We start from the raw sequence: 27,774 nt of genomic DNA on the forward strand, positions 1-27,774 counted from the left end.
ACACTGGCACCACCATTATACAGGTAATGGTATAATGGTGGGAACAAATACCATTATACAAGTAATAAAGCTGTTCCCGAGCATCCTATGGAGAAATTACCTTTGCTTTATGGCTCTAAATGCACCCATTGCGCAGCAGAGTATCAGGAGCCGAGTATAAAATGACTGCGGTTGAATGTTAATAATGGATCTTTAAATATATACAGTAAAAAGTTTTTCTTGCTAATTAGAAGTCCATTAACTAAAAAAAAAACATTGCTATACCTCCGTTCACATTCCTAAACGATCGTTCTTGTTCGCAGGAAAGCAGTTTATGGGTTGTTGACACCTGATGACTATTATGTGCAGTGGAAAGAAAGACTGGCTTAAACTCACTGACACATCTCTAACTCCAAATCTGTACGATACCGGGGATCAATAAAGACAAAACCAAACACAGCTTTAAAAGTTATAACCAGACAAATAGCATTTGGAATGCTTTTCTTCCACAAATAAGAGTCTGTTACTATCCAGGCCCCGGTCCGAAAGTGTTTTCAAGTGCACACTCTTCTTTGACACAGCCATTGTAACATCAGACATCCGCTGTGAATACCTGGCGAAGTTCACAGAGCCACATCACAAGGCTGAATAAAGCATAGTGTGAAAGGTGGCCTAAGCCCAAACAGCAGCCCATACATCATCAGACAATGGCTGTTGGAAAACAGCCTCTGCTAAACCACATAGAGCCAACTAAAAGGCTGTCCAAGCACTGTGTCGACAAAGCAGTCTCTCTATACAGGTGTAAAGAATACTGAATATAGGGGAGCATCATCAATAACCTCTGGCTGGTGGAAGAAGCAGCTTGGCAAATCCATATCACACAATTAACTAAAACCCCACCTGGGCAATGAGAATAACTGCTGCCAGGGGTTTGGCACCAACTCTCTCATAACCTCTTAAAGTAGCAATGTGGAAGACGCTCATTTGGAGCCTTAGTTGCTGCTCTGGTGCGTCTGTGCTGCACTTGTTTCTTGGATAAAAAAAAGGTTGATGAAGCTTACATGGCTACTGGAAACCATTATGGCAGTTTATGTCTGGGTCCAGTCACTCTACACGATACAACGGCATGGTGTCATAGTGGAGTAATCTAATATATGTAGGAATGGGAAACCAAATAAAATAATACAAACAAATATTGGTTTTGTACAAGCATTCATGGATGCCAGATAATACTTTGGTAACTTTATATGTCGCACCTAGAGGTCAAAACTTGTTTGGTTTGTTGACAACCAATGACAGTTCCGTTGAGCCTCAACTGTTTTTGGTGCTGATTAGCGAATACTAGCATTGCACCTACTAAATATCACACTGACATTGTGAACATGTCACCACACTGACAAAAGCGTGCATCAATACAGCCTCACCGAGACTTGGCTTGGACACATACTACATACTTTAATGCTCTCGTGCTTAGAACAGCAAAAACATCAATTTAAGTCTTCTGCGTCGGAGGGCTATCAACAGTGGCAGCAGCTTGATTATTTAGTAGATGATGTTAAGACTTCAACGTTCACAAAACCAAAGTGCCCGAGCAGTTTCTCAAGGTCTCAAGTCGAAAGGAAATGTCATTTCAATTGCTCCATGCTTCAATAACTTCCCATTTCAAAGCAAAACTGAAACAGCTGGTCAACAAACGGAGCTCGCCGAAACACACAGGCAAGCTGGTGAAGTAAAAAGTGCTGTGAAATAAAACCTGGAGCTTTAGCAAATCCCAGATTATTGAAAGAAAATTGATTCTAGAAAGCAACACAGAAGGTAAGTTTCAAAATATTATGGTTTTGTTTTGTTTTTTTTAAACAATATTATTTAATCTAATTAGCAAAATCCTGAAATGATAAAGTATTTTTTTCATTTCATTGGAACTTCCTCCATATGGACGTCAGCAGTGCAGCACTTAAACTCAATTAATAAACATTCATCAGTTTGTCATTGTTATAGCTCTCCTGGGTGAAGATATTCCACAGGGCCACAACTAACTGATTGTCTCCTGCCAGGTAGCTTATAACACAAACACCATCCTTATATTATACATCATCCATAACCTCTGGCAGCACAAACCGTCCCGGCTGCTCCTTAGTCTAGCGTCTCTCATTGGCTTTGACAGCTGGGCTGGATCAATTGGACAGGCCCTGACTGGGGCTGAATGACAGAGTGTTCCAGACGGCCCATTCTGACTGTCACTTCCCTGAGAGATCACCAGCCACTCCTGCCCACGAATACTAATACAGTCAACATGGCTGCGGCCCGGGACAGTCGGGAAATGGTTTTGAATGCATGTGTGTTCTCTGCATTGCTGGTGCGCACAGGTGCTAGGTGACCCGCAGTCACACCAGCGATTTAGGTTTAAATAAGCACGTGGATGCACACGTACAGATGCACACCTACTCCTTTTGCTTCATTCCTCCTCCCAGTGTCCTTTGCCAGTGACAGCCCAGGCATTGCAGGACATGCAGAAAGCCCATTAATAAGCCTGGGACAGTGGCAGCATGCCAACACTGATGAACAGGGTCAAAGGTGAGACATTAGCTACCTGCCAAGCAGTGGGATCCTCCCCGTGCTGCTACAGCTGTCCTTAATCTGACACTGTAATCCCTGCACTTTCAGCGGCGATCGATGCGCCGCAGATGTGTGCGTCCGTTTTGTCATCTGTACGTTCATGACTGCTAAGTGTTTGTGTGTGTGTCTGTGTGTGGTGCAAGATTATATCTTGTGTAAGAAAGTCTCCTCATGTGTTGATTCAAAGCCATTTGAGAAACATTATGGCATTTAAAGACTACTGAATAATTACATTGCAATTGCCTCGTCTGACCTGCTGCTGTCACATCACAGGCAACTTCTTCAGCGTGATGGAAAAGACTTCTAAAGGCTTTTATGGGCTTTTTCAAATGTTCATAAACAAAACTGAAAAAAGAGAACAAAGCACTTCTAGCCAACTTCAATCAGCTGCAAGATGCCAATCTGATTTCTCTATCGTGGATTTAACATATCTCACAATGCAGCCTTAAAGATGGTATTTCTTCACTAACAGCCATCCTGCACTGCTCACAGCTAGAACTGATTTAGATGTTTCTGAATGTAGGGTTTTCCACACATAAGAAAGATGCACCGAGGGCTGCATGACTATGGCTAAACTGACAATCACAAATACTTCGAACATCATTATTTATCACAATTATTCATTCAAAATATATTTTATAGTTAAATAAACAGAGCCCTGCTTTCACTTTTTGCTAACGTACAAATCTTTACCTGAATTTAATGCATCTTCTCAATGCAAATTAGAAATTAGACTCTTCGCTTGCAATCTAGACACTATAATTTACCGATGTTCCCTAAATGCCTCACATGCAAGCCACTGTGCACAGAGAAGCCTGTAGTCTCCACTCAGTTACTGCAGTGCCACAACCCAGACAGGTGCGACCAAAAAAGAGTGAAAAAAGGAAAATAAAGCACTCTAATATCAGATTTATCGAAGTTCAATCTATCAATCTTCACGGTTTGTTCTTTATGAGCAGAGTTTTATATCTTGACCTACAGTTACTCCTAAACACAAAAACTCTTTTCCAAAACATGCAGATTCTTTCAGGATCATAAATCTGAAAGGTCAAATTTCTGGTCAATCCTCTAAATCTAAAGAGAACAATTAATTGTTAATTAACCCTATAATTTGTGCATAAAAAGCAAATCAACAGAAAAGGTTCTCATGAGAGGAAGGATGAAGAGATGAGGCAGCATGCAGCAGCTCTGCAGAGAGCAGGCAGTGACTGAACTTCATAAGAGTGAGGTGAACGCCAGGTGAGTTGTGGCCGTGCACTGAAATCCAGATTCTAAAATAATACACTCTCGGTCACAGTGCACCGCATTACTGCACTTATTTTGCCAATTTCATCCAGACAAATGATCGGAACGACTGAACGGAGTCGAGTGTGATTTTCGCCGGCCCACTTTCAACACTAACTGGCCCCCGGCTCGGAAGAGACTTGTGTGATCAGTCTCGAAACCCAAATCATAATCAGCTCAGCACTTGTGTCTTTGCCCTATCAGTCAGCGCTAAATGGAGCCAAAACACACACTTTTAGATCACTGCAGAACCAATACCAAACATTTTTTTTGCTTCTCCTGTCATGTTAGCCATAGCAGCTTTTGCTCGACTGTCTCAGCTGTCAGCGCGGCATAAAATAGCAGGAATTAGAAACTTTGTAATGCTAATAGGCTTACAGAAACACTTGCAGCAGTGCTGGGGAGTTAGCGGTAACCCGGAGAGAACCCGGATGGCTCATGTGTGTGTGTGTTTTCTGTCATTGTACAGTAAGTGACACACTCCGCCACTGCAGATGTTTTTTTTTTTTTCTTTTCAGTGCTCTGCATACGACAGGGTTCCTCAGGGTATTACATCTGAAACAGCTGAGTGCTGACCTCGATTTGGCACATGGCTCTGCTAGTCTGCTCCCTTCCTTTTCTATACTGTATATCATATGTCTGTAATGCATGTAGATCTCTGTGTGTGTGTGTGTGTGTGTGTGTGTGTGCATGAGAAATAATCCAAGAGAGTAAAAGAGACAGGCATGCATGTTCCGAACGCCGGGCATGTGTGTTGACGCTGGCCTGCTTTCACATACAGATTCGAGGCACATTAAGTTCCTGTCAGTAGCAGCTAGTCTCAGGAGAGCAGAGAACTGACATGGCGTGTTTGCGTCGGTTTTCTGTATATGCATGTGTGTGTGTGTGTGTGTGTGTACGCGATGGTGTATGACGATGCCCTCTGACACTCTTAAGTGCAGCTGAGCAGATCTACAAAGATATGACGAGCGCGAGCACACGGTTTTGTGGATGCATGTCAAGAGCGGTAGGGAGGCCAGAAGCGTAAAGTCACACTGCAACATATGAAACGAGGGCAGAAAGAGCATATTCATATGCATCTGCTGGGATGCATCGCAGAGGACGGAAAATAAAATAAATGATGTAATAACTCAGGGACTGTAAAAATAACCATGCTACCGATTTAATGTTGTACTTAGTCCAATTTTTCAAACAAATGACAAACTGTAGAATCCTCACAAGTCCTGCAACGAAGGAACAAACAGGAAGATGATTCGAATCCATTAGAAACCTTCCTCTTGATTAAGAAAGTACTTGAAACCAGATGATTCGAATTGGAAGTAATTGTGTTTATCTGCACCCTGTTGACACATTTTCTCCCCCAGCGGCTGTTCACAGACAAAACTTTGCAAACTGCAAAACTTATTGAGATGTTTGTGTCTTTTGCTCAGTGCAGATGTGTCTCTGTCATCATCTGTATTATGCCACATGGTATCCAAGCTGCTCAGAAAAAAACATATTTCTATTATGCTTCTTGAGGCTTTTTTTTTTCTTTGGCTACAGCAAAACATACAGATAAACAAATCTGTTAATATGCTGCATGTTTAACATCTTGAACTTTAATCTCACTTCATCTGACATGATTGGAACTACATCAATATGGATGTTTTCAAATTCATATATTTTGCAATATGACATGTTTCAGTTAGAATAATATTCACAATATGTAAACAGAGAGTTAAATAACAGAATGTTGCACAGCAAGCTTGCTCGAGACAAGTCAGACCTGTGCAGAATTGATCGCCGGTGATCGCCCAACAATGCATGTCGGCTAGATTTCTGTGCGCATTGATCCCGACTTTGCTTTGACGTCACAATAACGTAGACAACAATGCAACTGAAAGATGAAGGCGACTGCAGTTGCTCTCTTCTTTGCTGTCTGTGTGGCTGCGGGGCACGTTATGAAACTTTCACGAACATCTGGGTCCAACGGCTGATTGGATTTCGACTCAACAATATGTTGTTTGAGGGAATCTTTTCATTTTAGTTGCATGGGGAAAAAAAACTCGTGTGATTCTGAAAGTTTGTTCTCTTAACAAAATGCACATTGGATGGTTGATGGAGGAGAGGCTGACTGCTCGGCTGCATATAATATATCACATATGTTGGACTGATTGAATTCTTAAAGCAACACCAACACCTCTGTAAGGATTCTTCAAATCACATCTATACCGATTGTAGTCCAAATGTCTGACAGATCAGGAATGAAAGCTGCTGTTTTGTCTTTCTTTCTGCTGTATTTGACTGTTTATTAATGTCTGCAGTGAATTTATATAGTTTAACAGGAACCGCTGATAGATATTCAGCTGCTAACGGATACAATGCTGATTGGCATGACTGAAACTATCAAAGACTGCATGCAAACTGCTAGATTTTATAAATGGATGCTTTCCTGTAACTGAAGGCTCATGGAAACTGTCTTGGCTACTCCTATAAACACCGTCCCTACAGCTACTGCTTTCTAGGTGACGCAGTTCATCCAACTGAACCATCCTAGTTTCATGGTGGTAAACTAAAATGCTACTTTCATGACAGAGATGCAAAATTATTCAAACGAATTCTGCACTTAGCTTCATATGCATGGGGAAGTGGTTAATTAAGCCACATAAAGAAACAAAGGGGGAATCTGTAAGTATAATAGACACATTTTCTTATTTTTTGGATTTCCATAATTGACTTAAAGCTTTACCTCATTATTCCACATTGATTCTCAAATTTAAAAAAAAAAGTAAAATGCAGTCACTTAACCCATGGAAGGATCATTTCTGAAGCAGATCCTTTACATCAATGCATTCTCGGATGCAATCGTCTCTATCAACACTTGCTTAGAGACAATAACATCACGGGGGCTCGTAGTAACTGGGATTGAATTGTTATAGCGTGCTCAAGTATGAAATGCATCCAGTGAGAGATGATTTATTGTTGTGCTGTGATTCATTCGTTCCACCACTGAGTGCTCTAATTCCCCAGGACCCTTCATGTTTCAAACGGTGAGGATCCTCAACTACAAAAAAACGCTGCCAAGAGCCGAATCCAAAATGTGGTATGTTAACATATGCAAGTGCCGATCATCTATAGGACCCACGCTCCGGAGACAAAGGCGGAGAGCAATCCGTCGAGTTGGCTGCAGTGGCTGGGAATTGAAATGAGTCATATTGACATAATGGCAAAACGCGCTGTGATGTGGTTGTAAAATTGGATGAAGCAATTCTTGCATTTTTTTTAAAAACACGTCGTCAACCTTCGAGCAAAAAAGAAAAAAACAAAAAAATGAGGTGAATGTGACAATAACAAAAGTGTGTTTGCAAGCGTCAAGCTGTAGTCATTTTCAGGTTAATAGTTTAATCTTTAAAAGCAAAAGCTCAAGTGTTATTATGGCTCGAGTACTTCAGAGTGTCTCTCTTTAATCTCTGACACTGAACCAAAATGAAGGCATCATGTGACATATACAGTCATGAGCCAAAGTGTTCCAACCACCCCTGTGGGAACTTAGCATGACGCCAGAACAGCCCTGACCTGCTGAGACATGGACTCTACAAGACCTCTGATGTTGCCCTGTGGTATCTGGCACCGAAGAATTAACCACAGATTCTCCAAGTCCTGTTAGTTGGATGGCTATTATAAATTGGCTCCTGTCAGTGTCACTCAAAGTCTTTACAATCGCCTGTTTTTCTTTCCCGCCTCACATCCGATACATTGAGAACCAACTGTGCTGTTTATGTTGAATCCATCCCCGGCCTTGACATGCGCCATTGTTACAAGATAACCAACATTGTTCATCTGTGAATACTTCTGCCTCAGTGTATGTAATCCAGAGGCATTGTGAAGCAGCTTCTCCTATCTATAGATTCCCTTTTAGTTTATATGAAGCATCGTCTGGACGGAGCCCTGGGCACATTACTGTGACTCCACTCAACAGAACTCACAGTATATGCTAATACGGGACTATAAATCATTCTAATTTGATAGTCCCATGTGGTCAATTTTGATGCATTGCTATGCACTTTAGAACACTGCATTAAACTAAACATGTGAGACACACACACACACACACACACATACACACAGTATCCAATAACCTAATCCTCCCAAGCCTTAAAAGCAGGCCCTTCCCCCTGTTAAAAGCCACTGTATGTTGCTGTATAGAGCTGACTAATGAGCCAGTCAAGAGAAAACGCCCTTTACCTACAAGGTTAATAAGTTATTACTATATAATCAAGCATGTGCAACTCTGCACACTGTTCAGTCTATTTCCTCAACTCAATTGTTGCAAAAACAGACAGCAAACAGCTTGTGACAAATTAGTGGCTTTCCATTCAGTTTTTTGTATTTTGGGGCATTTAATATTATGTCTTCAGAGGAGATTTGCCAACCTGGGAAGTGTAAATGCATCAATACCTTTGTATAATCAAATGGGCAAATGTACCCACTAAGATTTTCTGAGTGAATAACTTTCATTGTTTGTCAACTTCATGTCCTGTTAGCGTCTGTATCTTGGCTCCACATGGAAAATAATTGCAAGAGGATTTGGGAAAATCTAAATGTGAGACTTCACAAAAGATACAAAGAGATCACAGACCTATTAAAAATCAGTCAAAACACAGTTGCAGCAGGAATCATGAGTTCTAGAATCAACCATCCATCCATTATCTATACACCGCTTAATCCTCACTGGGGTCGCGGGGGGCTGGAGTCTATCCCAGCTGACTCAGGGTGAAGGCAGGAGACACCTGGACAGGTCACCAGTCTATCACAGGGCTACACTTAGAGACAGACAACCAAGCACACTCACATTCACACCTACGGACAATTTACCGGCAACCTTCTTGCTGCGAGGCAACAGTGCTACCAACTGCGCCACCTTGCAGCCCTAGAATCAACCAGCATACTATTAATCAGGGTCGTCGTCCTGAGCTGCCACCACTGACACTGTGCTAATTCTGAAAAACAGACTGCTTCAGGCGCAGGGGTTATCAGCAGAAATCAGAGATTCTGTGACAGCTCAGACAGTGCGAAGGACAGTTCATGTTAACCTTCTATGGATGGCGTCCAAGACGAATACCCTTGCTTGCTGCTCGGTACGAAACTGCAAGATTAAACTTTGCTAAGAAACATAAAAGAGTCCTAATGAATATTGCGAGCATGTCTTTAAGTCAAATGAGGCCGAGATAAATTAGTTCCGCTCAAATGGAGTCCAGCATGTGTGGCATCGACCAGGACTATCACAGTGCGTGCACAGTCCTGACAGTGAAACACAAGAGGTGGGGATGTGATGGTATGGAGCTGTAAAGGGCAAAAGTTGTTGGGGAGATGACATTTATAGATGAATGCCTGTGAATATACCAACATCTCAGTCTGCAGAAGCTTGACAGGAAAGGAATATTCCAGCATGATAACAATTCGAGGCACACTGCCAAAATCACACAGGAGGAAGGCAAAAAAATGAAAACTACGACTTGGCCAAGTATGTCAGCTGCCTTGAATCCAGTAGAACACCTTTGGGGTATCTTAAAGGGAAAGGTGGAGCAACACAACCTCTCCAGCAAAGAAAAAAACAGAAAATCTCTCCAGAAATTTGTGCAGCATTGGTATCCTGTATGCCAAAGAAGATTGAGTCTGTCATCAAAAATAAAGGTGGACATACAAAATATTGATGTGTCTTCCATATATTTTGAACTGTGCGGCATCTTTAGTATCGTAAAACCACACTTTTATGAATTTTACGGAACCTTCCAATGCAATTTTCAATCATCTAAGCGACATTAAACACACTATTTGAACAAAACAGGCAGTTATTTCTGGTCTCACATTTAAAATGTTCGCTATAATAACCGAACAAGGTCATCATATTTCAAACATGCGCAACATCCTTCCCAAAGATGCCTTAAAAACTGATTAATACTGATTAATTATCCAGAAAAAAAAAATCCTCAAGCCTCTCTGATGAAGGGATTTGCTGCTTTTCTGTCTTTCACATCACTGAAAAGGATCATGAGCAGTTTGAAGATGTCATCTTGGGTACGAGGATTTTTCTTTTTTTTTTCTCCACCATTTCATAATTAATCCATAATTAGTGACGGTAAAATTGGCAGTTTTTAAAAATAGCTTCATCATTGGTCTCCATATAATCACATCACGCGCTAGTGGGAATAGTCGTGGCATAGTTGTACCGTGCTGGAGCTAATCAATGTATCACTTATCTGTTTCCTATAATAACATCCGAACACCCCTCAGTGCAACAGATTAGTGGAGCTGATTGCGGCATCGATGCTAAATAAAGGTCAGAGTTGTAAATATTCCATTTAAGTGTGCAAAGCTTACAAGCTGAACGCATTAAATATTGTATGAATCGGCTCTTGACTAGAAAAAAAACAGTTGAAATCTGCAGAAAGCAAACATCGGCAACAACAGTCCAAAGAAATGCCCGCCGAGAGAGAGAAAATCCTCAGTGATGGAAAAGTGCTCTGTATTTGCAACTATTGTTATTTCTCTCCATGATGGGCGAATAAGTGTTGCCCCTTAATTTGGTTCTGAATGGCGGAGACTGGCGACAAAGCAACAGTGGGCTACTCATCCAAATCAAATCTCATGGGTCTACTTTCTGCGCGATTACACAATAACTCTGAGCTGACTGATTGTCTACCTCCAGAAAATGCTGCCAACGTCACTGAATAGAGAATTGTTGGATTGGTGCTGCCCGGTTCTATTCACGGCAGCCGCCACAGCAAAAGGGGGGGAGAGTGTTAATGGTGTTGAATAGTAATGGCCAAACCCTCTTAGAGTTGAGCGAGTGAAACACAAGGAAACCTGTGCTGAATGTAACTGCTTCAGAGCACATTATTCGTCCCTTTTTATTTTTTTTCGGTCGGTGTAAAAAAATGTCCTAAATCACTTGTGTGTAGGGTAAAATGTGAATGTTTCTGTGGACTCTTCTGAATCCTAAAAAAGATTACACTGCTATCTTTGAAGAAGATATGTTTCAAAGTTCCCCTTGTTCTGAAACAGTTATGGGCTCCAAGGCAGCAGCTTTGCCTTTTTCCTTCCTGCCTGGCCACAGACAACCTTCATGTTAATGAAAACGTCGAGGAAGCCAGAAATTTTGACCACATTATGGAACTCATAAATCAAACAATTGTCTACCTCCACCATCAGGCAAGTGGAAAAGGAAGATAGCACGAGTCCCTTACTTTTCCCCTCCTTTTTTTATCTTAGCTGCCTTTTCCCTTTCCTCAATCTTCCTGTGCTGAATTACTGTCCATTCTCTTTCGTCTCACTCGCTGCTCTTTCACGTTTTTCAGAAAGAAGGACTTGTGAGGGCCGAAGAGTTATGGATTCACCAATTGCACCTAATGGCTTAGTGTCCCCGAGAGGAGAATAGAGAAATAATTTAACATATAAAGCGAAGCAAAGGGGGCCCCATACTGCTAGACGACGCTCTGTGGACCGAGGACCAGTGCTCTTTTGGCCGGAGATGAGAGACTTCATTAAAAATCAACAGGGGAGGACTTTCACACAGCTTTGCTCTTGCCTACAGGGTTCCAGAAAATGTTATTTACCCTGTTATTTTACAGAGACACTGCTGGAAAAATATAATACCAAAAATGTTGGCAGAGCTTCTTGTGAAATCTCGCTGTAGTTTATGGCAAACACAATAAAAACAGCAATTTACATCGGTCGCAATGAAGCGAGAAGTGATGCGGGTAGTGCAGGCTTAGAAAAACTCACCTTAAAACGCAGGAATAGTATCCCACATCGTCCAACTCTGCCGGTCGGAACCATATGGCGTCCTCTTCTTTGCTCATCCTTGTGCCGTCGAAACTGATTGGTTCCTCGAAGTCCCCGTGGCCCGCGCTTTTGTACCACATAAGGCTAAGTCCTGTGCTCTGCGCATGGGTGTAGTTGGCCCGGATATATCCATAGAATAAAGCGCACTTAATCCGTACAGGTTCCCCCAGAAGCACTTTGTATTTCAGGTAGTCCACTGACCAATCTGTGCAGCCTTCCACTGGAAGAGAAGGACAAGAGAAAGAGAAGAGAAGGGGAAATTAAACAGGGAGATTGTTTTGAGGCCAATTTGCATCATCACCAAGCACAGCGGAGGGGATTTGTACTCATGAAAAGGCTTCGTGGCAACCGGGAGCCAGCAGTCGTTGTATCACAATCAATCAAGACGCTCTTTTTCCTCCATGCAGCACTAATTGTTTCAACTTCTCCTCTTCGTGCTTCACGGGAACACGCAAACCGAATGTGGCTATTAATACGTGTGCACACATTTAACATAAGACTTCCTCGGCGTGCCAAAATCAATTCATAGCAATTTTTAAAATAAACACAGAGAGCAAGCGAACGTTCTTGTTGTGCTGGTGAAGTGTTTTATTGCCACAATATCCTCTTCAATGTAAGACTAAACTCTCAACATAGCAATTGTCAGATACAATCTTTACCCCCTGCCTTCACCTACAAACATTACTGTATTTATATTTAACTTGTGCCTCAACTCATACATAAATTGATTTTACCGGCAATAAACTCTGTATAAACCACCATCAATATCCGTTTAAATGGCAGTGATAGCACTCAACTACATTTGACCTGAGAAAATTAGAAGCTGCCGTAAGTCTGTATTCATTTCCTAAAGCTATCAGGATATCCTCGGCTCTCGAATGCCGGCGCATAAATGGAAAAAGTAACTCATATTGTGCCAATGCACATGCCAAGTCTCGGCAATGGGGGTCTTCCTGTTAAGACATCTAATAAAGGCCACCGACTGTCAGTGGGGACAAAAGTTATGAAGATTGAATAATAACTGAATTATTCATGCAGCGCAGGTATAGGCCTGGTTTGGATTCACACCCTTATTTTCCATCTTTAGGTGTATATGAGATTCATGAGCAACACAAGGTATTAAACTGACACTTAATCCCTGCTTTTGCACACCAGTGAAAACTCACACAGTCAACACCAGCTCCTGAGTTGGTGATTGAGGTTTTCACACGTAATGAGTTGTGTAAAAGGACAGAGGGACTGCAAGTGCGTATCAAGCAAGCAACGCATTTTGGTGTTTTTTGATGATTGGAAAACACCTGCTGTGGTCGGACTGTTTTATCAAATGAACAAACTATGAGGTGCGATCAAAAAGTTCAAGCACTTTTTACGTGACCTGTGTTACATGTGACCGCTGGTAGATTCCCGTTTGGAATTCCAGCAAAAAGATCACATTCTGTGTTAATTAGCAGCCCAGGATGTGGCAACCCTTATGTCGAGGATCATCACCAGGGATGAGATGTGGCTCTGCAGCTGCCATCAAGACAGTCATTTCAGGAGCGCAACAGGAGCACCCCTGGCTGTTTTCGTCAAAATCAACGGGGTTGCATTGAATTAGTCCCCCAGTGTCAACGTGTTGTTGACTTTGGTGCAATGGCTTGTTGGTGCTCTTGGTCACAGCGCGTTTGATTCCACACGGGGTTTTCCGGCCACTGCAGCACAATCATTGCTCCCCACCTGCTTTGTTCTCTCTAGATTTGGCCCCCTGTGACTTCTTCCTTTTCCCCAAAAAAATGAAATTCAAATTGAAGGTTTTGACACAGTTTAAGACATTCAGGGCCGTTTGTAGCTTGACATTCTCACACAATGAGACTTCCAGGAAGTGTTATGGGCATGCATGGCTGCGTGAGGAGACGACTTCAACGGGGAGGGAGGCCAAATGTAAATCAGGTTTTGGAACTTTCTCGGCACAGAGTCAGAACTTTTTCCACGGCACCTTGTACTCTTTATTTTATTTAAGTGTACAGCGTGTAAAACTATTCTTACACGAACCTTCTTTGCAGAGAATATTCAAGCCTTTATTTATTTATAGCAGCACTGAATATTGTACATATTGTTGTTGCATATCTTATGAGATCAAAGCTACTGAACTTGCAGACAAAATGTTCTATATACGGAAGCTAAACCTTCATCAAAACTTTCTCGGCTCTTTTGAGACACTAACAAACCACTTGTCTTATATGTAAGAAACAACAACAGTCCACAATGACTAAAAAAAAAACAACTTGCTTCACCTTTCCTTCTCCATTTTTCCCCTCCCTGTTCCTGACATCCTTGTTTCCCCGGCTTCACTCCGCTGCCTCGCGCTTCCTTTAAAAACAGCTGGCGAGCACAGCTGTCTCAGACTCAACAGGCTTCGCTAATTGAGCTTCTATAAATGTTTTATTTACCAAAGAAGCAACTCGCCCGCCAATCAGCGAGGTGTGGTGCGTGCGGCGGTTGTTGGGGGCAACTGTGGTGGGGAATCGATTAACCATGCTGATTTACGTTCTTGTACTGTATTGTGTGGGGCTGCAAGGATCACGCTGAGAACAGCAGCAGCAACAACAGTGGTGGGGGGAAAAGCATTTCAAGGGAACAGTGAAAAATGACGGCGGCATAATGTCACACAGATATTTCCAGGGCAGCGGCGGCGGAGTTTAATAGCATAAGATCCATCAGTTACCGAAAACTTGCAGAAAGTTGCAGTTGTGTCAGAGTCAAAGGGCAAAGCTCAATAGTTAAAAATTGGGGGAGAAATAGAGGGCTGAAGAGGCAGAAATACCAATTTCACCACAAAAATAGCTAGTATATCAGAAAGTGATGTGATTTTAAAGATCCCCTCCAGGCGTGTTTGAAGATATATTCTGCTCTGAATAAAAATGTGTCTGGTGTCTGATTTTTTTTTTTTTCATGAAAAAGTTCAATTACCTTGTTATATATTCCTCTGACAGATACACCTTTCTTGACAAATCCGGAATAAGTAAATTTGTAAACATTTTTCCATTTCCAAAGTGCAACTGCCGGACACATGATGCCTCCAACGACGCCGGAAGATCTCAGTTTATGAACTCCGGCACAGAAAAAAAAAAAAACTTGAGTGTTTAGGAAAGAGGAGCTAACGCAGGCTCAGTTGGTCATTTTTGCCCTGGGCGCTTTAGGAGTTTAATCTTTCCACGCTTGATTTGCTTGCTTGATAGGTGATTCATTTCTGTTCATGAGCTAATTGGTATGCGGTTCAGCAACAGTTCACTTCATCTATGTTGTCTTGAGGTTGTTGAAACAGAATAGGAAATAGAAACTCGGTTTAGCAGATGAAGAAGGTGAAAGAAAACCGGGTGAAACAACTGAAAATAAAAAGGCACCACTTCAACCCAAATACGTGAGGGTAACCTGTATGTCCTTCACGTGCATTTAATTGTCCTGTTATTTCACTTTCAGGCTGATTTGACTGTTCATTTCAGCTACATCAGCAGCGCTGCCAAATCTGCAGCCCCTTCCTGATCCGTCTTGATCCCGAATCAGCAACAATAAGTTGCTGTTTTCATTTGATAAGCCTGAAAACACTGCGATCGCACGCGGCGCTTTGACACGACCCTCTCAACCTCTTTTTGATTTCTTCAATGAAACGTGTCTTCCCGTGAGCGAGACAATGAAAAATACAGCCTGAACTGTACAAAGAGCGACTAACTGGAAACAAAATGCAGCAAACGCCTGAGTAGGTATGTGCTCTGTGAGCTGCCCAACAGCACCGTTCTTTCATTGTGATTAAGTCTAACTGTTGCTATGGCAACAAAGGGTCTACCCTCGCTTATCGAGAATTTGCTAATTAGTTTGTGGACGATAATAACTTGAAGGCTTAAGGTAAGACAACCACAGCCAAGATGGTTTCACTTCTAATCATGTGTCCTAATTGAGACTCTGAAGTGTTTTACTCTCCCAGCTAATAAAAACAGCGGGAGGGTGGAAAAGGTCATACAAGCAGGCGGCAACTACAACACATTGGATTAGTTTGGCAAAGAATGTATGAAGAATTAGATTATGCTACTGACATTTCTCTCTTAGGCTTATACACAGAAAAAAACACGCACATATAAATAAAATTCATGGTCTCCAACTCTAAGACATGAGCTTCCTTGAGAAATTTTGGTTTGACTTTTCGAAAGCATTGACAATAATGCATTTTTTTGCAGTGCTTTTCTGTTTTTCTGTATCTTCACCATCATGGATCATGTGTAAAATTATGCTTTTCTTGATGTTTGATTCATGCACAAGGGCGGTTCATCAGATACCGACATCCGTGCTGCTCGTGTCATCACAATCGAAGCATAGCAACACACTACGAGAAAATTCCCTCTCGGAAAAATAATCTTTTTTTCACGGCGTCAAACAAAGCAGAAGAAAAAGAGAAAAACTTTCCCACTCAGTCTGCCGCCCGATCGCCATTAATCATTTCTCTGTTTTATAACCAGCATACAGACACACCAAAACAGAAAACAAGGCAGCTTACTTGCAAAATTTACCAAAAAATCTAAGCCAGTCGTCTCTGAAGAGCGTGCCAGAGGCTGCTGGGCTGCAAACGCCAGCACTGATCGGAGTAATGACAAGCTACTTCAAGTGCTTATAAATGTTGCAGCCTGTTTCTGATGACAAGAAAGTCACGGCATGTCATGACTTTGTCTATAATCACACGAGCAGTTCTGTTCTGTCCACTTACAAATATGTTCTATTTACAGGTACTTTTGACCTGACATTGGCACTAGATGGAAGTTAGAAGATCACTACAATCATTGCAATTCTTCCTCTGGGAACCATAAATGTCTTCACCAAGAGTCGCTGCAATCCTCGTGATTGCTGCTCCAACATTTCACTCAAAAACACAAAGGTAAATCTCACGCTGGGGCAAGAGAAGAAGCCAAGGGTTTGCCAGAATCATTAGAATACTAGATCTGTGCACTTCGGATGTCACATGAGTGATGGGCCAACTTAACAGCGGGGAATAAAGTACTCAAGCCGGACAATGTCATGGGATGTAATGAAGGAGTTACTTGATTTTCTCGAAATAAAATGTAGACAGAGAGCACAATAGAATGATGGTTTACTTGAATAGCACATAGGGGAGAATCAGTACAGTTTTAACTTATGAATGAAATGAAACTGTTCAGTAGAATGTTTAATTGTGTATTTGATGCAAACTGTAATGAAAGCACAGAACGAAAATGCAAAGTGCTGCAGTATGAGCAAACCCCGAGCATCAGCAGCTGATCTTATCACTTGATAATGGAGCCCTCTTGCCCTCCATTGCTTTTGTGCAGGTCTCCTGAGGTGCGTCAGTCTGCAGCTGCTTGGGCTCCCATCCATACCAGCACACCTCCCCTGGTGGAGGCTGTGGATCTCAGATGGTTCCCCTTGCTAGATTGTCTTCACAATCTACAAAGCCCTCACTACCCTGTGTTCCACACTACCTCCATTTATGCAATCTCTTTGGCCTCATGGATTTGACGTTGTGGTGCACATGGAGCACAACCCTTTGCACTGATGGTCTTTTTAAAAAATAGATCATTTAAATATCAGTCATACTAACAAAATATATAAATCTACCTCCAGCAGCTACATTTAAGGGGAACCTGCTCTTCCACTAAGCCCAACTAGCTGACCAATAAACTGATCTCTGCACCCGTAGCATATTCTGCCAGCCCGGACAGAAGAGGAAAAGACAAATTTACTCAGAAGTACTCCGAGTTTGGCTGCACAGACTGGATTTGCTAGCAGGAAAAAAAAGAAAAAAAAAGAAAAACACAGTAAATGCTTCACTGCCAAACATCAGACAGCCTGGCTCTGTCATTGCCTTTCCCATCAGCACTGCAAATAAACACTCAGTCCACTCATTTTTTACAGCTGAACATTTTCCATCTTACTGAAGAAAAATAATGCCTCGCAGAATGAGAAAGACGAGACTAAACTGCTTCAAAAGAATTATTTTTGATGTTGTCCCGGCACCAGGAGTTTGTTGCCACAGTGCGCGAGATGATATTATGCCAAACGGTAAAAACAAGTGTCTGCAGAAGGTGGTTCAGTGAAACGAGACAGGACGAATGATGGAACTATTTGAGGAAAAACAAGGTTAAATGGTGAACAAATACCAAAAACATACATGATATGTGTTCAACAATGAAATTACTGTCAGGTTAAAGACGCTTCCTTTAACCTCCCGAAGGCATTCACAGCGTTTTTAATGTATTGCAAGTCTAAGTGCGAAGTTTAACAAAAAAAACAAAAGAAAACTACCAAATTAATTTCCCTCTAAGGATGAACTCCAGCCCAACTGTTCCAAAGGTCCTGCTATATTTATCTCTAATCCCGCCATGAGGAGCTTGCCAGCGACAGTATCTCCCACCTATCCTCAAATTGCTCGTTTCAGACTTTTGACAGAGGGTTATCGTTCATTCCAGTAAGTGAGGGTACGGCTTCTGCATAATCTGTTAGCAGGAAACAAACATGGTACAAAGCCTAATTGAACTCGATTAACATTTTCCCTGCTCACCAGATTTCCATTCTGCTGGATCACAATTGGTGGGGGAATTGGGCAATCTGCTGAGTGATAATAACTCCGGCAGCTCTTCAGCGACTGGGGCCATCATAGGCAGCATTTGTGGCTGCGCTACACCCATAAAATCCCACCATCCATAAATAAAAAAAAAAAAGGGGAGCAATTCCTTCCGTCGAAGGTCCCGGCGATCGTGTTTGTCGGCTGAAAAAAATTGGTAACTGGTAACTGTCAGCTGTCATGTTTTTTTTGCCGAATGATCACAGAACAAATGTTTGCACGTCACTCTGAATGGAAATCAGGTTTTAATGGAGCAACATTCACTGACACGCTGAAATGGGGTCGTCTGGTCGTATTCTGACTTAACCACGCCATTAAACAAAGACGGGGCCGTTTGTCATGCCTGCCTTGTTTTTATGTTAGTCATGTTTGTCTCATTTGTCCAACTGTGTAAAAAAAACCTGGGGCTTATTTATGAAAACGTTCCTCTCCATGTTTTATACGTGTAACCAAACCAAGGGTCTGATTTATATGGACGCAATTCAATGCTCGGGGTAAATGCATGCAAGTATCGTCACCTGCAATCTGAATGCAAATATAGAGCATAGCTTTCATTACAATCAAGGCTAACTCAAAGGATTTTACTTTAAAAATGAAGATGCCTAGCTCAATTCTCTGCATTTCCTCCCACTAAAACACTATTTCTCATTTTAATTTGACCCTTGCTTTTCAAGGGATCCCAATAGAAATGAGCCTCAAGGCATTCTCAAGTTAACTACAGATGCTGTTTTTTTCCTTCTTTCTGAATTTAATATGCATTGCAGCGTGTGTACTTTTATAGAAACTAGTTTGCCTGTTTTAGTGGAGCTTCTGCATATTACAATATAGGGCGCGCGTTTAAAAAATAAAAATCTTATGTGCAATTGGGCTGTTGAAAAGACGTAGCGCAGATGCGACCAAGACGCTAGTTAACATGCATGAAAAAACAGCTATGATCTGGTTTAAAGGGCACCACAGTAAAGCCAAACAAATGTTATGTCACCGTGTTCCTTCCACATTTTACTGTCACATGAGAACGAGCGTGTGCTCCTGCCGGAGAGGAGGTGATCAGCTCGTAAATTGGGTTACAGGTCTGCTGAGGGGTAATCGTATGCAGATTGAGTCAGGTCACCACAGAGACTCCCACAAAGTGTCTGTTCTCTCATAAGCACTCAAGGAGATGGTTCACCACTATTTTTCTCCATAAAAGCCCTCGTGTAATTCAATCAGAAAAGCGTGCATACATTAGGGCCGCCGGGCTGATGGAACAAACACACAAGAATCTGTACTCGCATCTACACACGCGTCCAATCTATGAGGTGACGCGACATCAACCTTTACTTGCCCTCGAGAAGCGTGGTGTCTCAGCTGGACCGGCTCCAGGATCCCTAAAGGAACTTATCAACTTCACAGCCACTTTTGCCACGGGGAGGCAGGCGTGGAGGGGGGGGGAGAAAGATGTCTTGAAATCTTGACCTGCCATTTTCCACCTTGTGAAAACGCTGTCGCAGCAGACTGGGTCTCAATTAAGAGGAAAATAGCTCTGATGTGTGGGAAAGGTAACCTCTCAGCTGCCAGCGTGCAGGAGGAGATTACCTGCGTGATTGAAGTACCTCCAGCAGGTTGAAAAAGAGAATGAGTCATCAGCCAATAAAGCAATCAGCTATGGCCCTCTGCATGTGAGAGTATGATCACAGGAACGGTACACGGATGCGTGTGCACACACAACAAAGGATGTGAGGAGCTGCAAGCCAGACTGAGTCATGTGCGGGAAAATAATAATAATTAAATAGCAGGAGAGAAATGAAGGGCTGCATACTGCTGCTGTAATGACACCGCAACAATAAGGAACTGCAAATGCTAAAATGACCACAGTTATGGGCCATATGGTGACATAAAGGAGAATCTATAACCACCTGGGTGTGAACAGTGGTCTATAAATACACAGAAAGGAGTGCAGGGGAGGGAGAAAGGTATAGGAATACTTATTAAAGGTGGGTATTGTGTTTCTTTTTGAGAGCAAAGATGAAAAACTCAATCATGTTCGTTAGTGTGGATCCATAATGAGGCTGTGATGAGCCTAACTCACTCCGAATCACATCTTTAGCAGCAAGAATGTTAACTGTTATTTTTGATTTTAAAAGCACATGAGCTGATAATGCAGAAGTTGAGGGACATGCAGAAAATGTTTTTGCTGCAGTACCTGGTTGTGCCATCAGGTGGCGCCTCCTACTGTTCAGTGAGATGGAGTTACAGGTGTGTTTGCTCACCGCCCACAAGGGTCGCACAAGTCAAGCACACCTCTCTGCCGGCTAACGGTGACAGTCGTACTGATAAACTCTGCAACGTCAAGGTGTGAAAAAGGTGTCTGGCGGCTGTCTGGTTTAGCTAGCTAACCTGAGGCTTTTTCCTCAGGGAGCTAACACGGCTAACATTCAGGTGCAGCAGGACTCCGACTACATGCAACATTCAAACTAAAGTGATGAAGTGTGTTGGCGATGCTCTGCTCTGAGTATAAATACATTTTAGAGGAGGCAGTAAATACTGACGGATTTCCCGGACTGATGAAATTGGTGTGGCAGTATTTGTAGACATGTGTTGCAGCCGAGCAGCTGTTTCCAGCAGCTGGACTACAGAGAACAAGTCAGTCCATCATGTCGATCAGGTATGAGGATTATTTTAAAAATTCTAAACTCTGTTCTGCTTGAATTGAGCTATGTAGGAATATTTTGGTGTTGTTGGTCCGACTTGTTATATCTGCTCAATCAGTTCGGAAAGTCAGACGAAAATCACACTTTTTTAATTTTAATTTTTATGCCCAAGTATATTAAAAAAATATTCTATATGTTTTGTGCTACTGCGACATGCAAGTACATATAGAAAATATTACTGGCTGACTTTTGCTTGTTTAGTTTTTTGTTAATTTATTGTTAATTATTGTGGCTTGATTTTTTTTTTCTATTTCAAGTCACCCATAATCAGATACTTTTTGATGTACTTAACTATAACCTCAATTTTCAATGTGCACAAAAATGTAAAGTTGACAGGCAATTAAAAAAAATAAATAAATAAATCTCAGAAAGTATTTGATATACGCAGCTAAAAGTGTTCACAAATATCTTTATAAATATCCATATTTTATGCTATAAAAGTCCCGGTAAATCAGAGATGACCAAGCAGAAATTGTTTTAAAATCTGACGATATAAGATTAAATGACCCAGAGGCGATTGAAGCAGCCGAAACCGTAAAACTCTGGTCAGACAATCACGATAAAAAAACGAACCACCAGGACAGACAAACAGATCTGAAAGAGAACCTGCAGTTTACTGATAGGCATGACGATGATCTCATTTCACCCTCCGACTGCTCCTTCAAATTCAAATAAAAAGACGTTACAAGAAAACTTCAGATTTGACGCAGACAAAAAAGATTGATATTTTTTGCAGGGTGACTCCAGCTGTCCGGCTTATTAAATGGTTGCAGTGACATTTACCTCCCATCCTCCTCCCTGTTGCTCACAAGCAGATAAAACAGTTCTATCTCTCTCCATCTTGCCTGCACTTTACTCTCATGACACTTCATCTTCATTTGTCGTTTGTCTCTCTCGTCCCAACTCCCTCTTTTCCTTGACAGCCACCGGGCTGTTATTTATATGCAAATACTCATATGTGATTGGGGACAACGAAAAAAAAAGACAACATTTTCTTGCTATCGTAAAATAAACATTGCCCGCAATCTTCCCGGCTTTCTCCCCCTCTTCTTGTATCAGATCCGGCTCCCCTGATTGGACGTGGCCTCCAGAGAGAGCAGTGCCTGCTGTCTCCAATCACGGGTTAAATGCTGATGGGAACAGGAAGCACAGAGAGGTAACTGATGGGAAAGGGGACGGTGGCGACTTTGCCAGGTGGACCCTTGCGGTGAAGAGAATAAGCAAAGACGTACAGGGGGGAAAAATGAACATACACACAAGTACAGGTGCCGGTTTGGCAGAAATTGTTCAGATAGAGGTGAAGCTGTTCCTTCTTACTGTCACAGTTTATGAAGGCAGCACATGTCGGCACCTACGGACCAACAGCAGATTCCAATCATCCAGTTTCTCGTTTTTTTTTTTTTTTTTTGTGAAAATCAATTTAACGGTACCATGTATATTTTCTGATCTTGTCTTCCAACACTGTTATTTTCCTGCAAAGTAAAGCAGCCTGCAAATCACTTAGCTATTCAGGTGGTCACATCAGCAAATGAGAGCATTCAATCTCATACGTATTTCACCTGAAATTCCAGAAACAACACGGGAGGCAGCTCTATTTTCTAGTCATGAGCAGCTTCGTGAGGTTGTGACACGCGCTGGGCAAGTTATTTCGAAATGAAGGTCGAGAACACTTGACGCTTTGGCTCGCTGTTTTAAAAGGCGGCACAGATGCGAGGTTCGGCACGCGGGGTGACGCGGTGAGAGGACGCTTGTGTTTAGTTTCTGCACAACATTTAATGGACATCATCTCTTGGATAAAGTGAGTGGTACTCTTGTCTTTGCTCAGGTGGAGACAATCGCTTCTAACTAGTTGGATGTTTTAAAACGTGGACACGATTTGCTGGGGACGACCTCGAGTGGAATTTTGCTTAAAGATTCTTTACTATACTGAGGATACAGTGCTGTAATGATGACGCCTGTTTTTCCTTTCACGCTAAATACTACACAAAAACCACGTCTAAATGTGACAAAGTGTCGTATCATCCCAGCGTGACGATCCACGATGACTCCCGACTTTAAAGCAGTGATTATGTCTTCCGTTTGGATTCTCCTGGGCGATCAAATCACAAAAAAACTGACTTGTATCCATATGTTTACTCCCAGTTTGTGCCTATTTCACGGGGGAAACGTGTGACAAGGAGCAGATGTAAAAGTGATCCCGTTATGGCGGGGGGTTTCTCCTCCAGAGAGAGCACTATATAATCAGAAAAATCATCCCTCTGTTCCCAGCGGTGCCAGTAATCCTCTCATCTAACAAACAGCCCTGGGAGGCGTCGAGACACACAATATAAACAATACTGACTCCTGAAAGAATACCCGAGTGCTGCATTGCAGACATGACTGCGCACATAGGACAAGAGTGTGGATAAGACTTGTTTTTTTTTTCTTCTCTCTCTCCTTTTCCCAAACACTCTCACCCACCCACACAGGTACAAAATACACGGAGAAGAAAACACACACGAAGAACGGGCCACACAATCCGCACTGCCTCCGCTGGCAGCCCTGTCAGCCTGTTATTCTGTGCTGTATCATGGCAGTGTGGGTGCGCTAAGCCGGTGACTCAGACCCTCGCCGGTCCACTACAGACACCGACACACCATTTGGGCGTTGTGCTCCGGTGCCCCCGCGAAATGAGCGTCGGTGAAAATAGAGCGTGCCCAGATGGATAGAGAGCCTTGTCACATCAGCCTCTGCGCCAGCCGTCTGTGAAATGATAAGATGGCAAGAATATGTAACAAAGCAAGCAGCGGGTGCCGTCCTGATGAGCGCCGGTGTCAGCTCTCATACGTCAACTCTGACCTTATTTTTTGTCTCACATTTTTTCCCACACTGTTAACTACCACGGCATCATCTCTATTTCTTTCTTTTTTTTTTTTTAGCCTTTGTACCCTCTCTCTCTCTCCTCCTCTGTCTCGCTGGTTTCCCCTTCCTCTATCTCCGAGCTATTCAATTCTTGAACACAGGAGTGGGAGGGTGAGGGGAGGTTATGCCGCCGGTTCAAAGAGAAAGGAAGAAAATTATGATTGAGGAATGATTCCGAGCGCCACATCGGGAAGGACAGCGAGGTCCCCCCCCGAAAGCCACACAACTAAAGGGCGTCCGTGCTGTAAATCACTGGAGGCGATCGCCAATAATTCAGCAGCAGTGGACTCCGGTTTTTGATAGATATGTCTTCAAGGTCGAGTACATTATAGGAGGGAAAAAATGAGGAATATTGAGAGGAATTTCAGAGGTTAGCCAGGGGAGAGGCATAATGCACAACTTCTGCCAAAGCACATGCAACCTGCACATTTGCAGGACATAAAAAAAACACACAAGCAAGACTGCAGACTTACATTGCACACACACATGCTGTACACACACTGGCAGACAGGGATCCAGGGAAACCCAGTGGCCTGGAACAAGAGTAGAGCCAGAGCTTCCCATTAGAGGACATTACTGTCAAACACTGGAACGAAAACTACCTGCTGTACACTGATTACCAACCTACCTCCCGCTACAATTCAATTACAAACTGGATAATATGATGCACTGCACTCATTCTCTGTGACACTGTTCAAGCCGGTGACATGGCGAAGTGGTGACAGCTGGTGGAGATGTTTCCTAAAAATGCTGATGCCTATGCTTTCCACCCCCCAACCCTCTGCATTTCTGCACCAGAGACGATATTTTGGGCTCGCTTTTGTCGCCACGTCCGCGGCTTCGGTTTAATTTTTAATGTCAGTCCGAGGAGGCTGAGCAGCACGACTTCCACCGTGAGGATGCTTCAGGTAACAAACAGGGTATTAAAATTAATCTCTTTGCTTGCTTTTGTCGGCGTCGAAAGTTGAAACGGGGTCAAGTCTGACATTATTCATCAGATCAGAGCATCATCAAATGGATCATTCACTTCAAAGCTCTTCATCCTGCCTAATAAATCCGCCACATAAAAGGTGTGTTATGGTTTTATCAGTTATTATAATGGCAACTGAGTGACAGTTTTGAAAACTCAAAGTGTCAGTGCTTTGGAAAAATCTCAATTATTAATGGAGTATTCAGTTTAAGTCTAAGTAAGGGTCCCTGGTGACGCAGGTTGATCTAAAAGGATGCATCGGGTACGTTTTTTTTTGAGAGGATTTGGATTGTTTGCAGAAAACCTGGTGTAGAAGAAGATGATCTGTCATTCTGTTCTGGATGATAGTAGCCTATTAAACCATCATGGATCATTCCCACACATACGGGCCAATAGGGACCTTCTCCATCTTCTAGTAGGCTCAGGAGCTCTGGAGGTGCAAATTTTGTACTTATAAAAGGGGTAGAAGTCTGGATTTATAGTCAGGAGGAGCTGGTGCAGGTGGAAGCAAGCAGACTTTCATCCAGGAGACTTGAATTGGAGTCTGGTGTCAGAAAATGGCTACAGGGTCACTTTCACCCTGTTTACTTGCATTTTCAGTCGATTTTTGGTTAAGTTTACGCGTCAAAACTCCTCGGTTAAGCACCAAAGCTACTTGATTAGGCTGAAAAAACGAGCCAGATCTTGGTTAAAATACACCTGTTGCGGGCGCCGCTATAGCTCACCTGGTTGAGCTGGCGTCCCATGTACAGGGCTACAGTCCCAATGTGGAGGTCATGAGTTTGAATCCCACTCATGACCCTTTCCAACATGTCCTCTCCCCTACTTTCCTGTCTCTCTCTGACTAAAACTATCCAACAAAGGCCAAATAAATAACTTTAAAAAACAAAAAATACACCTGTTGCTTCATTTATCACAGTACAAAGCTATGTTTTGTGTGTTTCTGTGGTGCAACTGCAACATTATTCGCATTACTTTCTATTTATCAATGATTATAATAGCTGATTACATGCTTTTCAGCCTACTAGAAGGTAAAGGAGGTCCCTACTGCTCCATAAGTATAAGAATGATCTGTGATGTCTGTGTAGATTCTCAGTTATCCCGGTCATGGCAGTCCTGAGTGCTTCAGTAAAAGGCAACTGGACTTGTCTTGTAGTTCTTGAAAACGTTCTAGCTCTTGACCAGGAGGGGTTTTTGTTTTCGGTTGTGAGCCTTTAAGAGGCCTCTTGGATGAAAGGTGAAAGTCCAGTTTCTTTTTACTGAAGCTCTTCGGACTGATCTGCAGTGATAACAACCATTTATTGGGCTGATTATGTTCATATTTAGTGACTTCTTCATTGCCAAGGTGAACCAGTCAATCACAAAGGCAGGGCAGAAAGAGAAAAGCACAGAAAACTAATTAGGCCTGAACAATTTGATGAAAACATCTAATTGCAGTTTTTCTGACTGATGTTGTGACTGGATCTGCAACACAACCTCTGAAAGTGCAGCTTTAGTTCAATATTAACTGTGCAGTAGATGAGAAACGTGATGGAGCATCGCCGCGTGAGATTGCATCAAAAGCTGTCACACAAGGGGGACGACATGAATTTGTAAAACTACTGACATGACAGCTGAAAAAAAAAAAAAAAAACTGGGTCAGACGTGCTGCATAACATTATCCTAAACCGCAGCCGTTGTGATTTGCTAACCGCATTGTTTCAAATCGCAATTTCCATTTCGAATCAATTAATTGCTCAGCCTTCAAACCGGCTGATAGAGAACGCGGGGCATCAGCAGTTACTGCCACTGTGTCAAACCGTTTTCCTCTCCAGACAGAAGATGACTAACAGTCTCAAACAAGGCTTTTTAAAAACAATTTTACCTTGGAGAGGAGATTTCTCCTGACGCTACAGCTCCAATTATTGTGCAGACTGTGGAAGACAGCAGGTCTGCAAATAACACATTACCTTATTCATACTGTAAATCTTGAACAGCCAGTGAGTCATTTATTGTACCAGTCAGGCTGCGGGCCCTCACATAATAAATTATTAAGAGCTGGACTGAGTGTGAGCCGCCCCAAAATGTCGCCAAAATGGGCTCATCCTAAAGAAAATACAGCAGAATTGAGAAGTTCATTTCTTTTCCCCATATTAATAATAAATACATTTTAAAAAATAATGCAAATGAATAACATTAAAACAGAGCAAACAGGGAGTGCTTGTATTTAGGTCAGAAACACTTTCAACTATGAAAGTAATTAAATAAGAGATGAACACAAGCCCAATCTGGTCATTTTGAGCTACTTTTTTTCGTTATATAACCGTGCAGGCGTGCTTTAAGCCACACACGCATGTACACACAAACACAGCTATATGCTCCACTCATTACACACATAAAAAAAAAAAACTCTCGACACACACAAACTGCAATTCCCTTATCCCTCAGCCAACCGCCTGATAACAAGCAGTTCATTTTCCTGATTCAAAATAAGCCATCCTGTTCTGCTCCAATTAGAAGCTTAGTATAAGAATTCCATTACCATGTGCTACAACCCATCTTCTCCCCGCAAATGCACAGGCGCGAGGACGTGGGGCGGGCGGGCGGGTAGTTGTGGGCGCGTAACAGTTTTAAAAAAAAAATGTATTCATGCACAGTGTCAGCAAATTAGAACCTTAATGCAAATTGAATTTACAATAAATCCACCTGGAGCTGCCACAGAAGAAGAAAAAAAAAAAAGAGGAAGAAGCACGGAAGGGAAAAAAGCCAAGAAAATGAAAATGGAGATCCTGGCACTATGAGCATACATTTGCATATACATAATTAATTAAACCGGGGTTCACTGCTTTAGATGGATGACCGTCTGAGGGGAAAACCGGGGAGCTACCGAAAGTAGAACAGTCCGA

General features: G+C 42.4%; 1 protein-coding gene across 1 annotated transcript in view; it reads right to left on the reverse strand.

Moving 5' to 3' along the window:
- The window catches only part of LOC103363067 (interleukin-1 receptor accessory protein-like 1-B), a gene marked incomplete at its 3' end in the record, with an annotated part of 170,690 nt that overhangs the window by 59,459 nt on the left and 83,457 nt on the right, over nt 1–27,774 (reverse strand). The window contains exon 3 of the mRNA XM_008289670.1: nt 11,644–11,923. Within this exon, the coding sequence (XP_008287892.1) occupies nt 11,644–11,923 (280 nt within the window). The remainder of the gene's footprint in view (nt 1–11,643; nt 11,924–27,774) is intronic.

This window comes from Stegastes partitus, unplaced genomic scaffold (assembly GCF_000690725.1).
Source record: "Stegastes partitus isolate 25-593 unplaced genomic scaffold, Stegastes_partitus-1.0.2 Scaffold630, whole genome shotgun sequence".
Taxonomy (NCBI): domain Eukaryota; kingdom Metazoa; phylum Chordata; class Actinopteri; family Pomacentridae; genus Stegastes; species Stegastes partitus.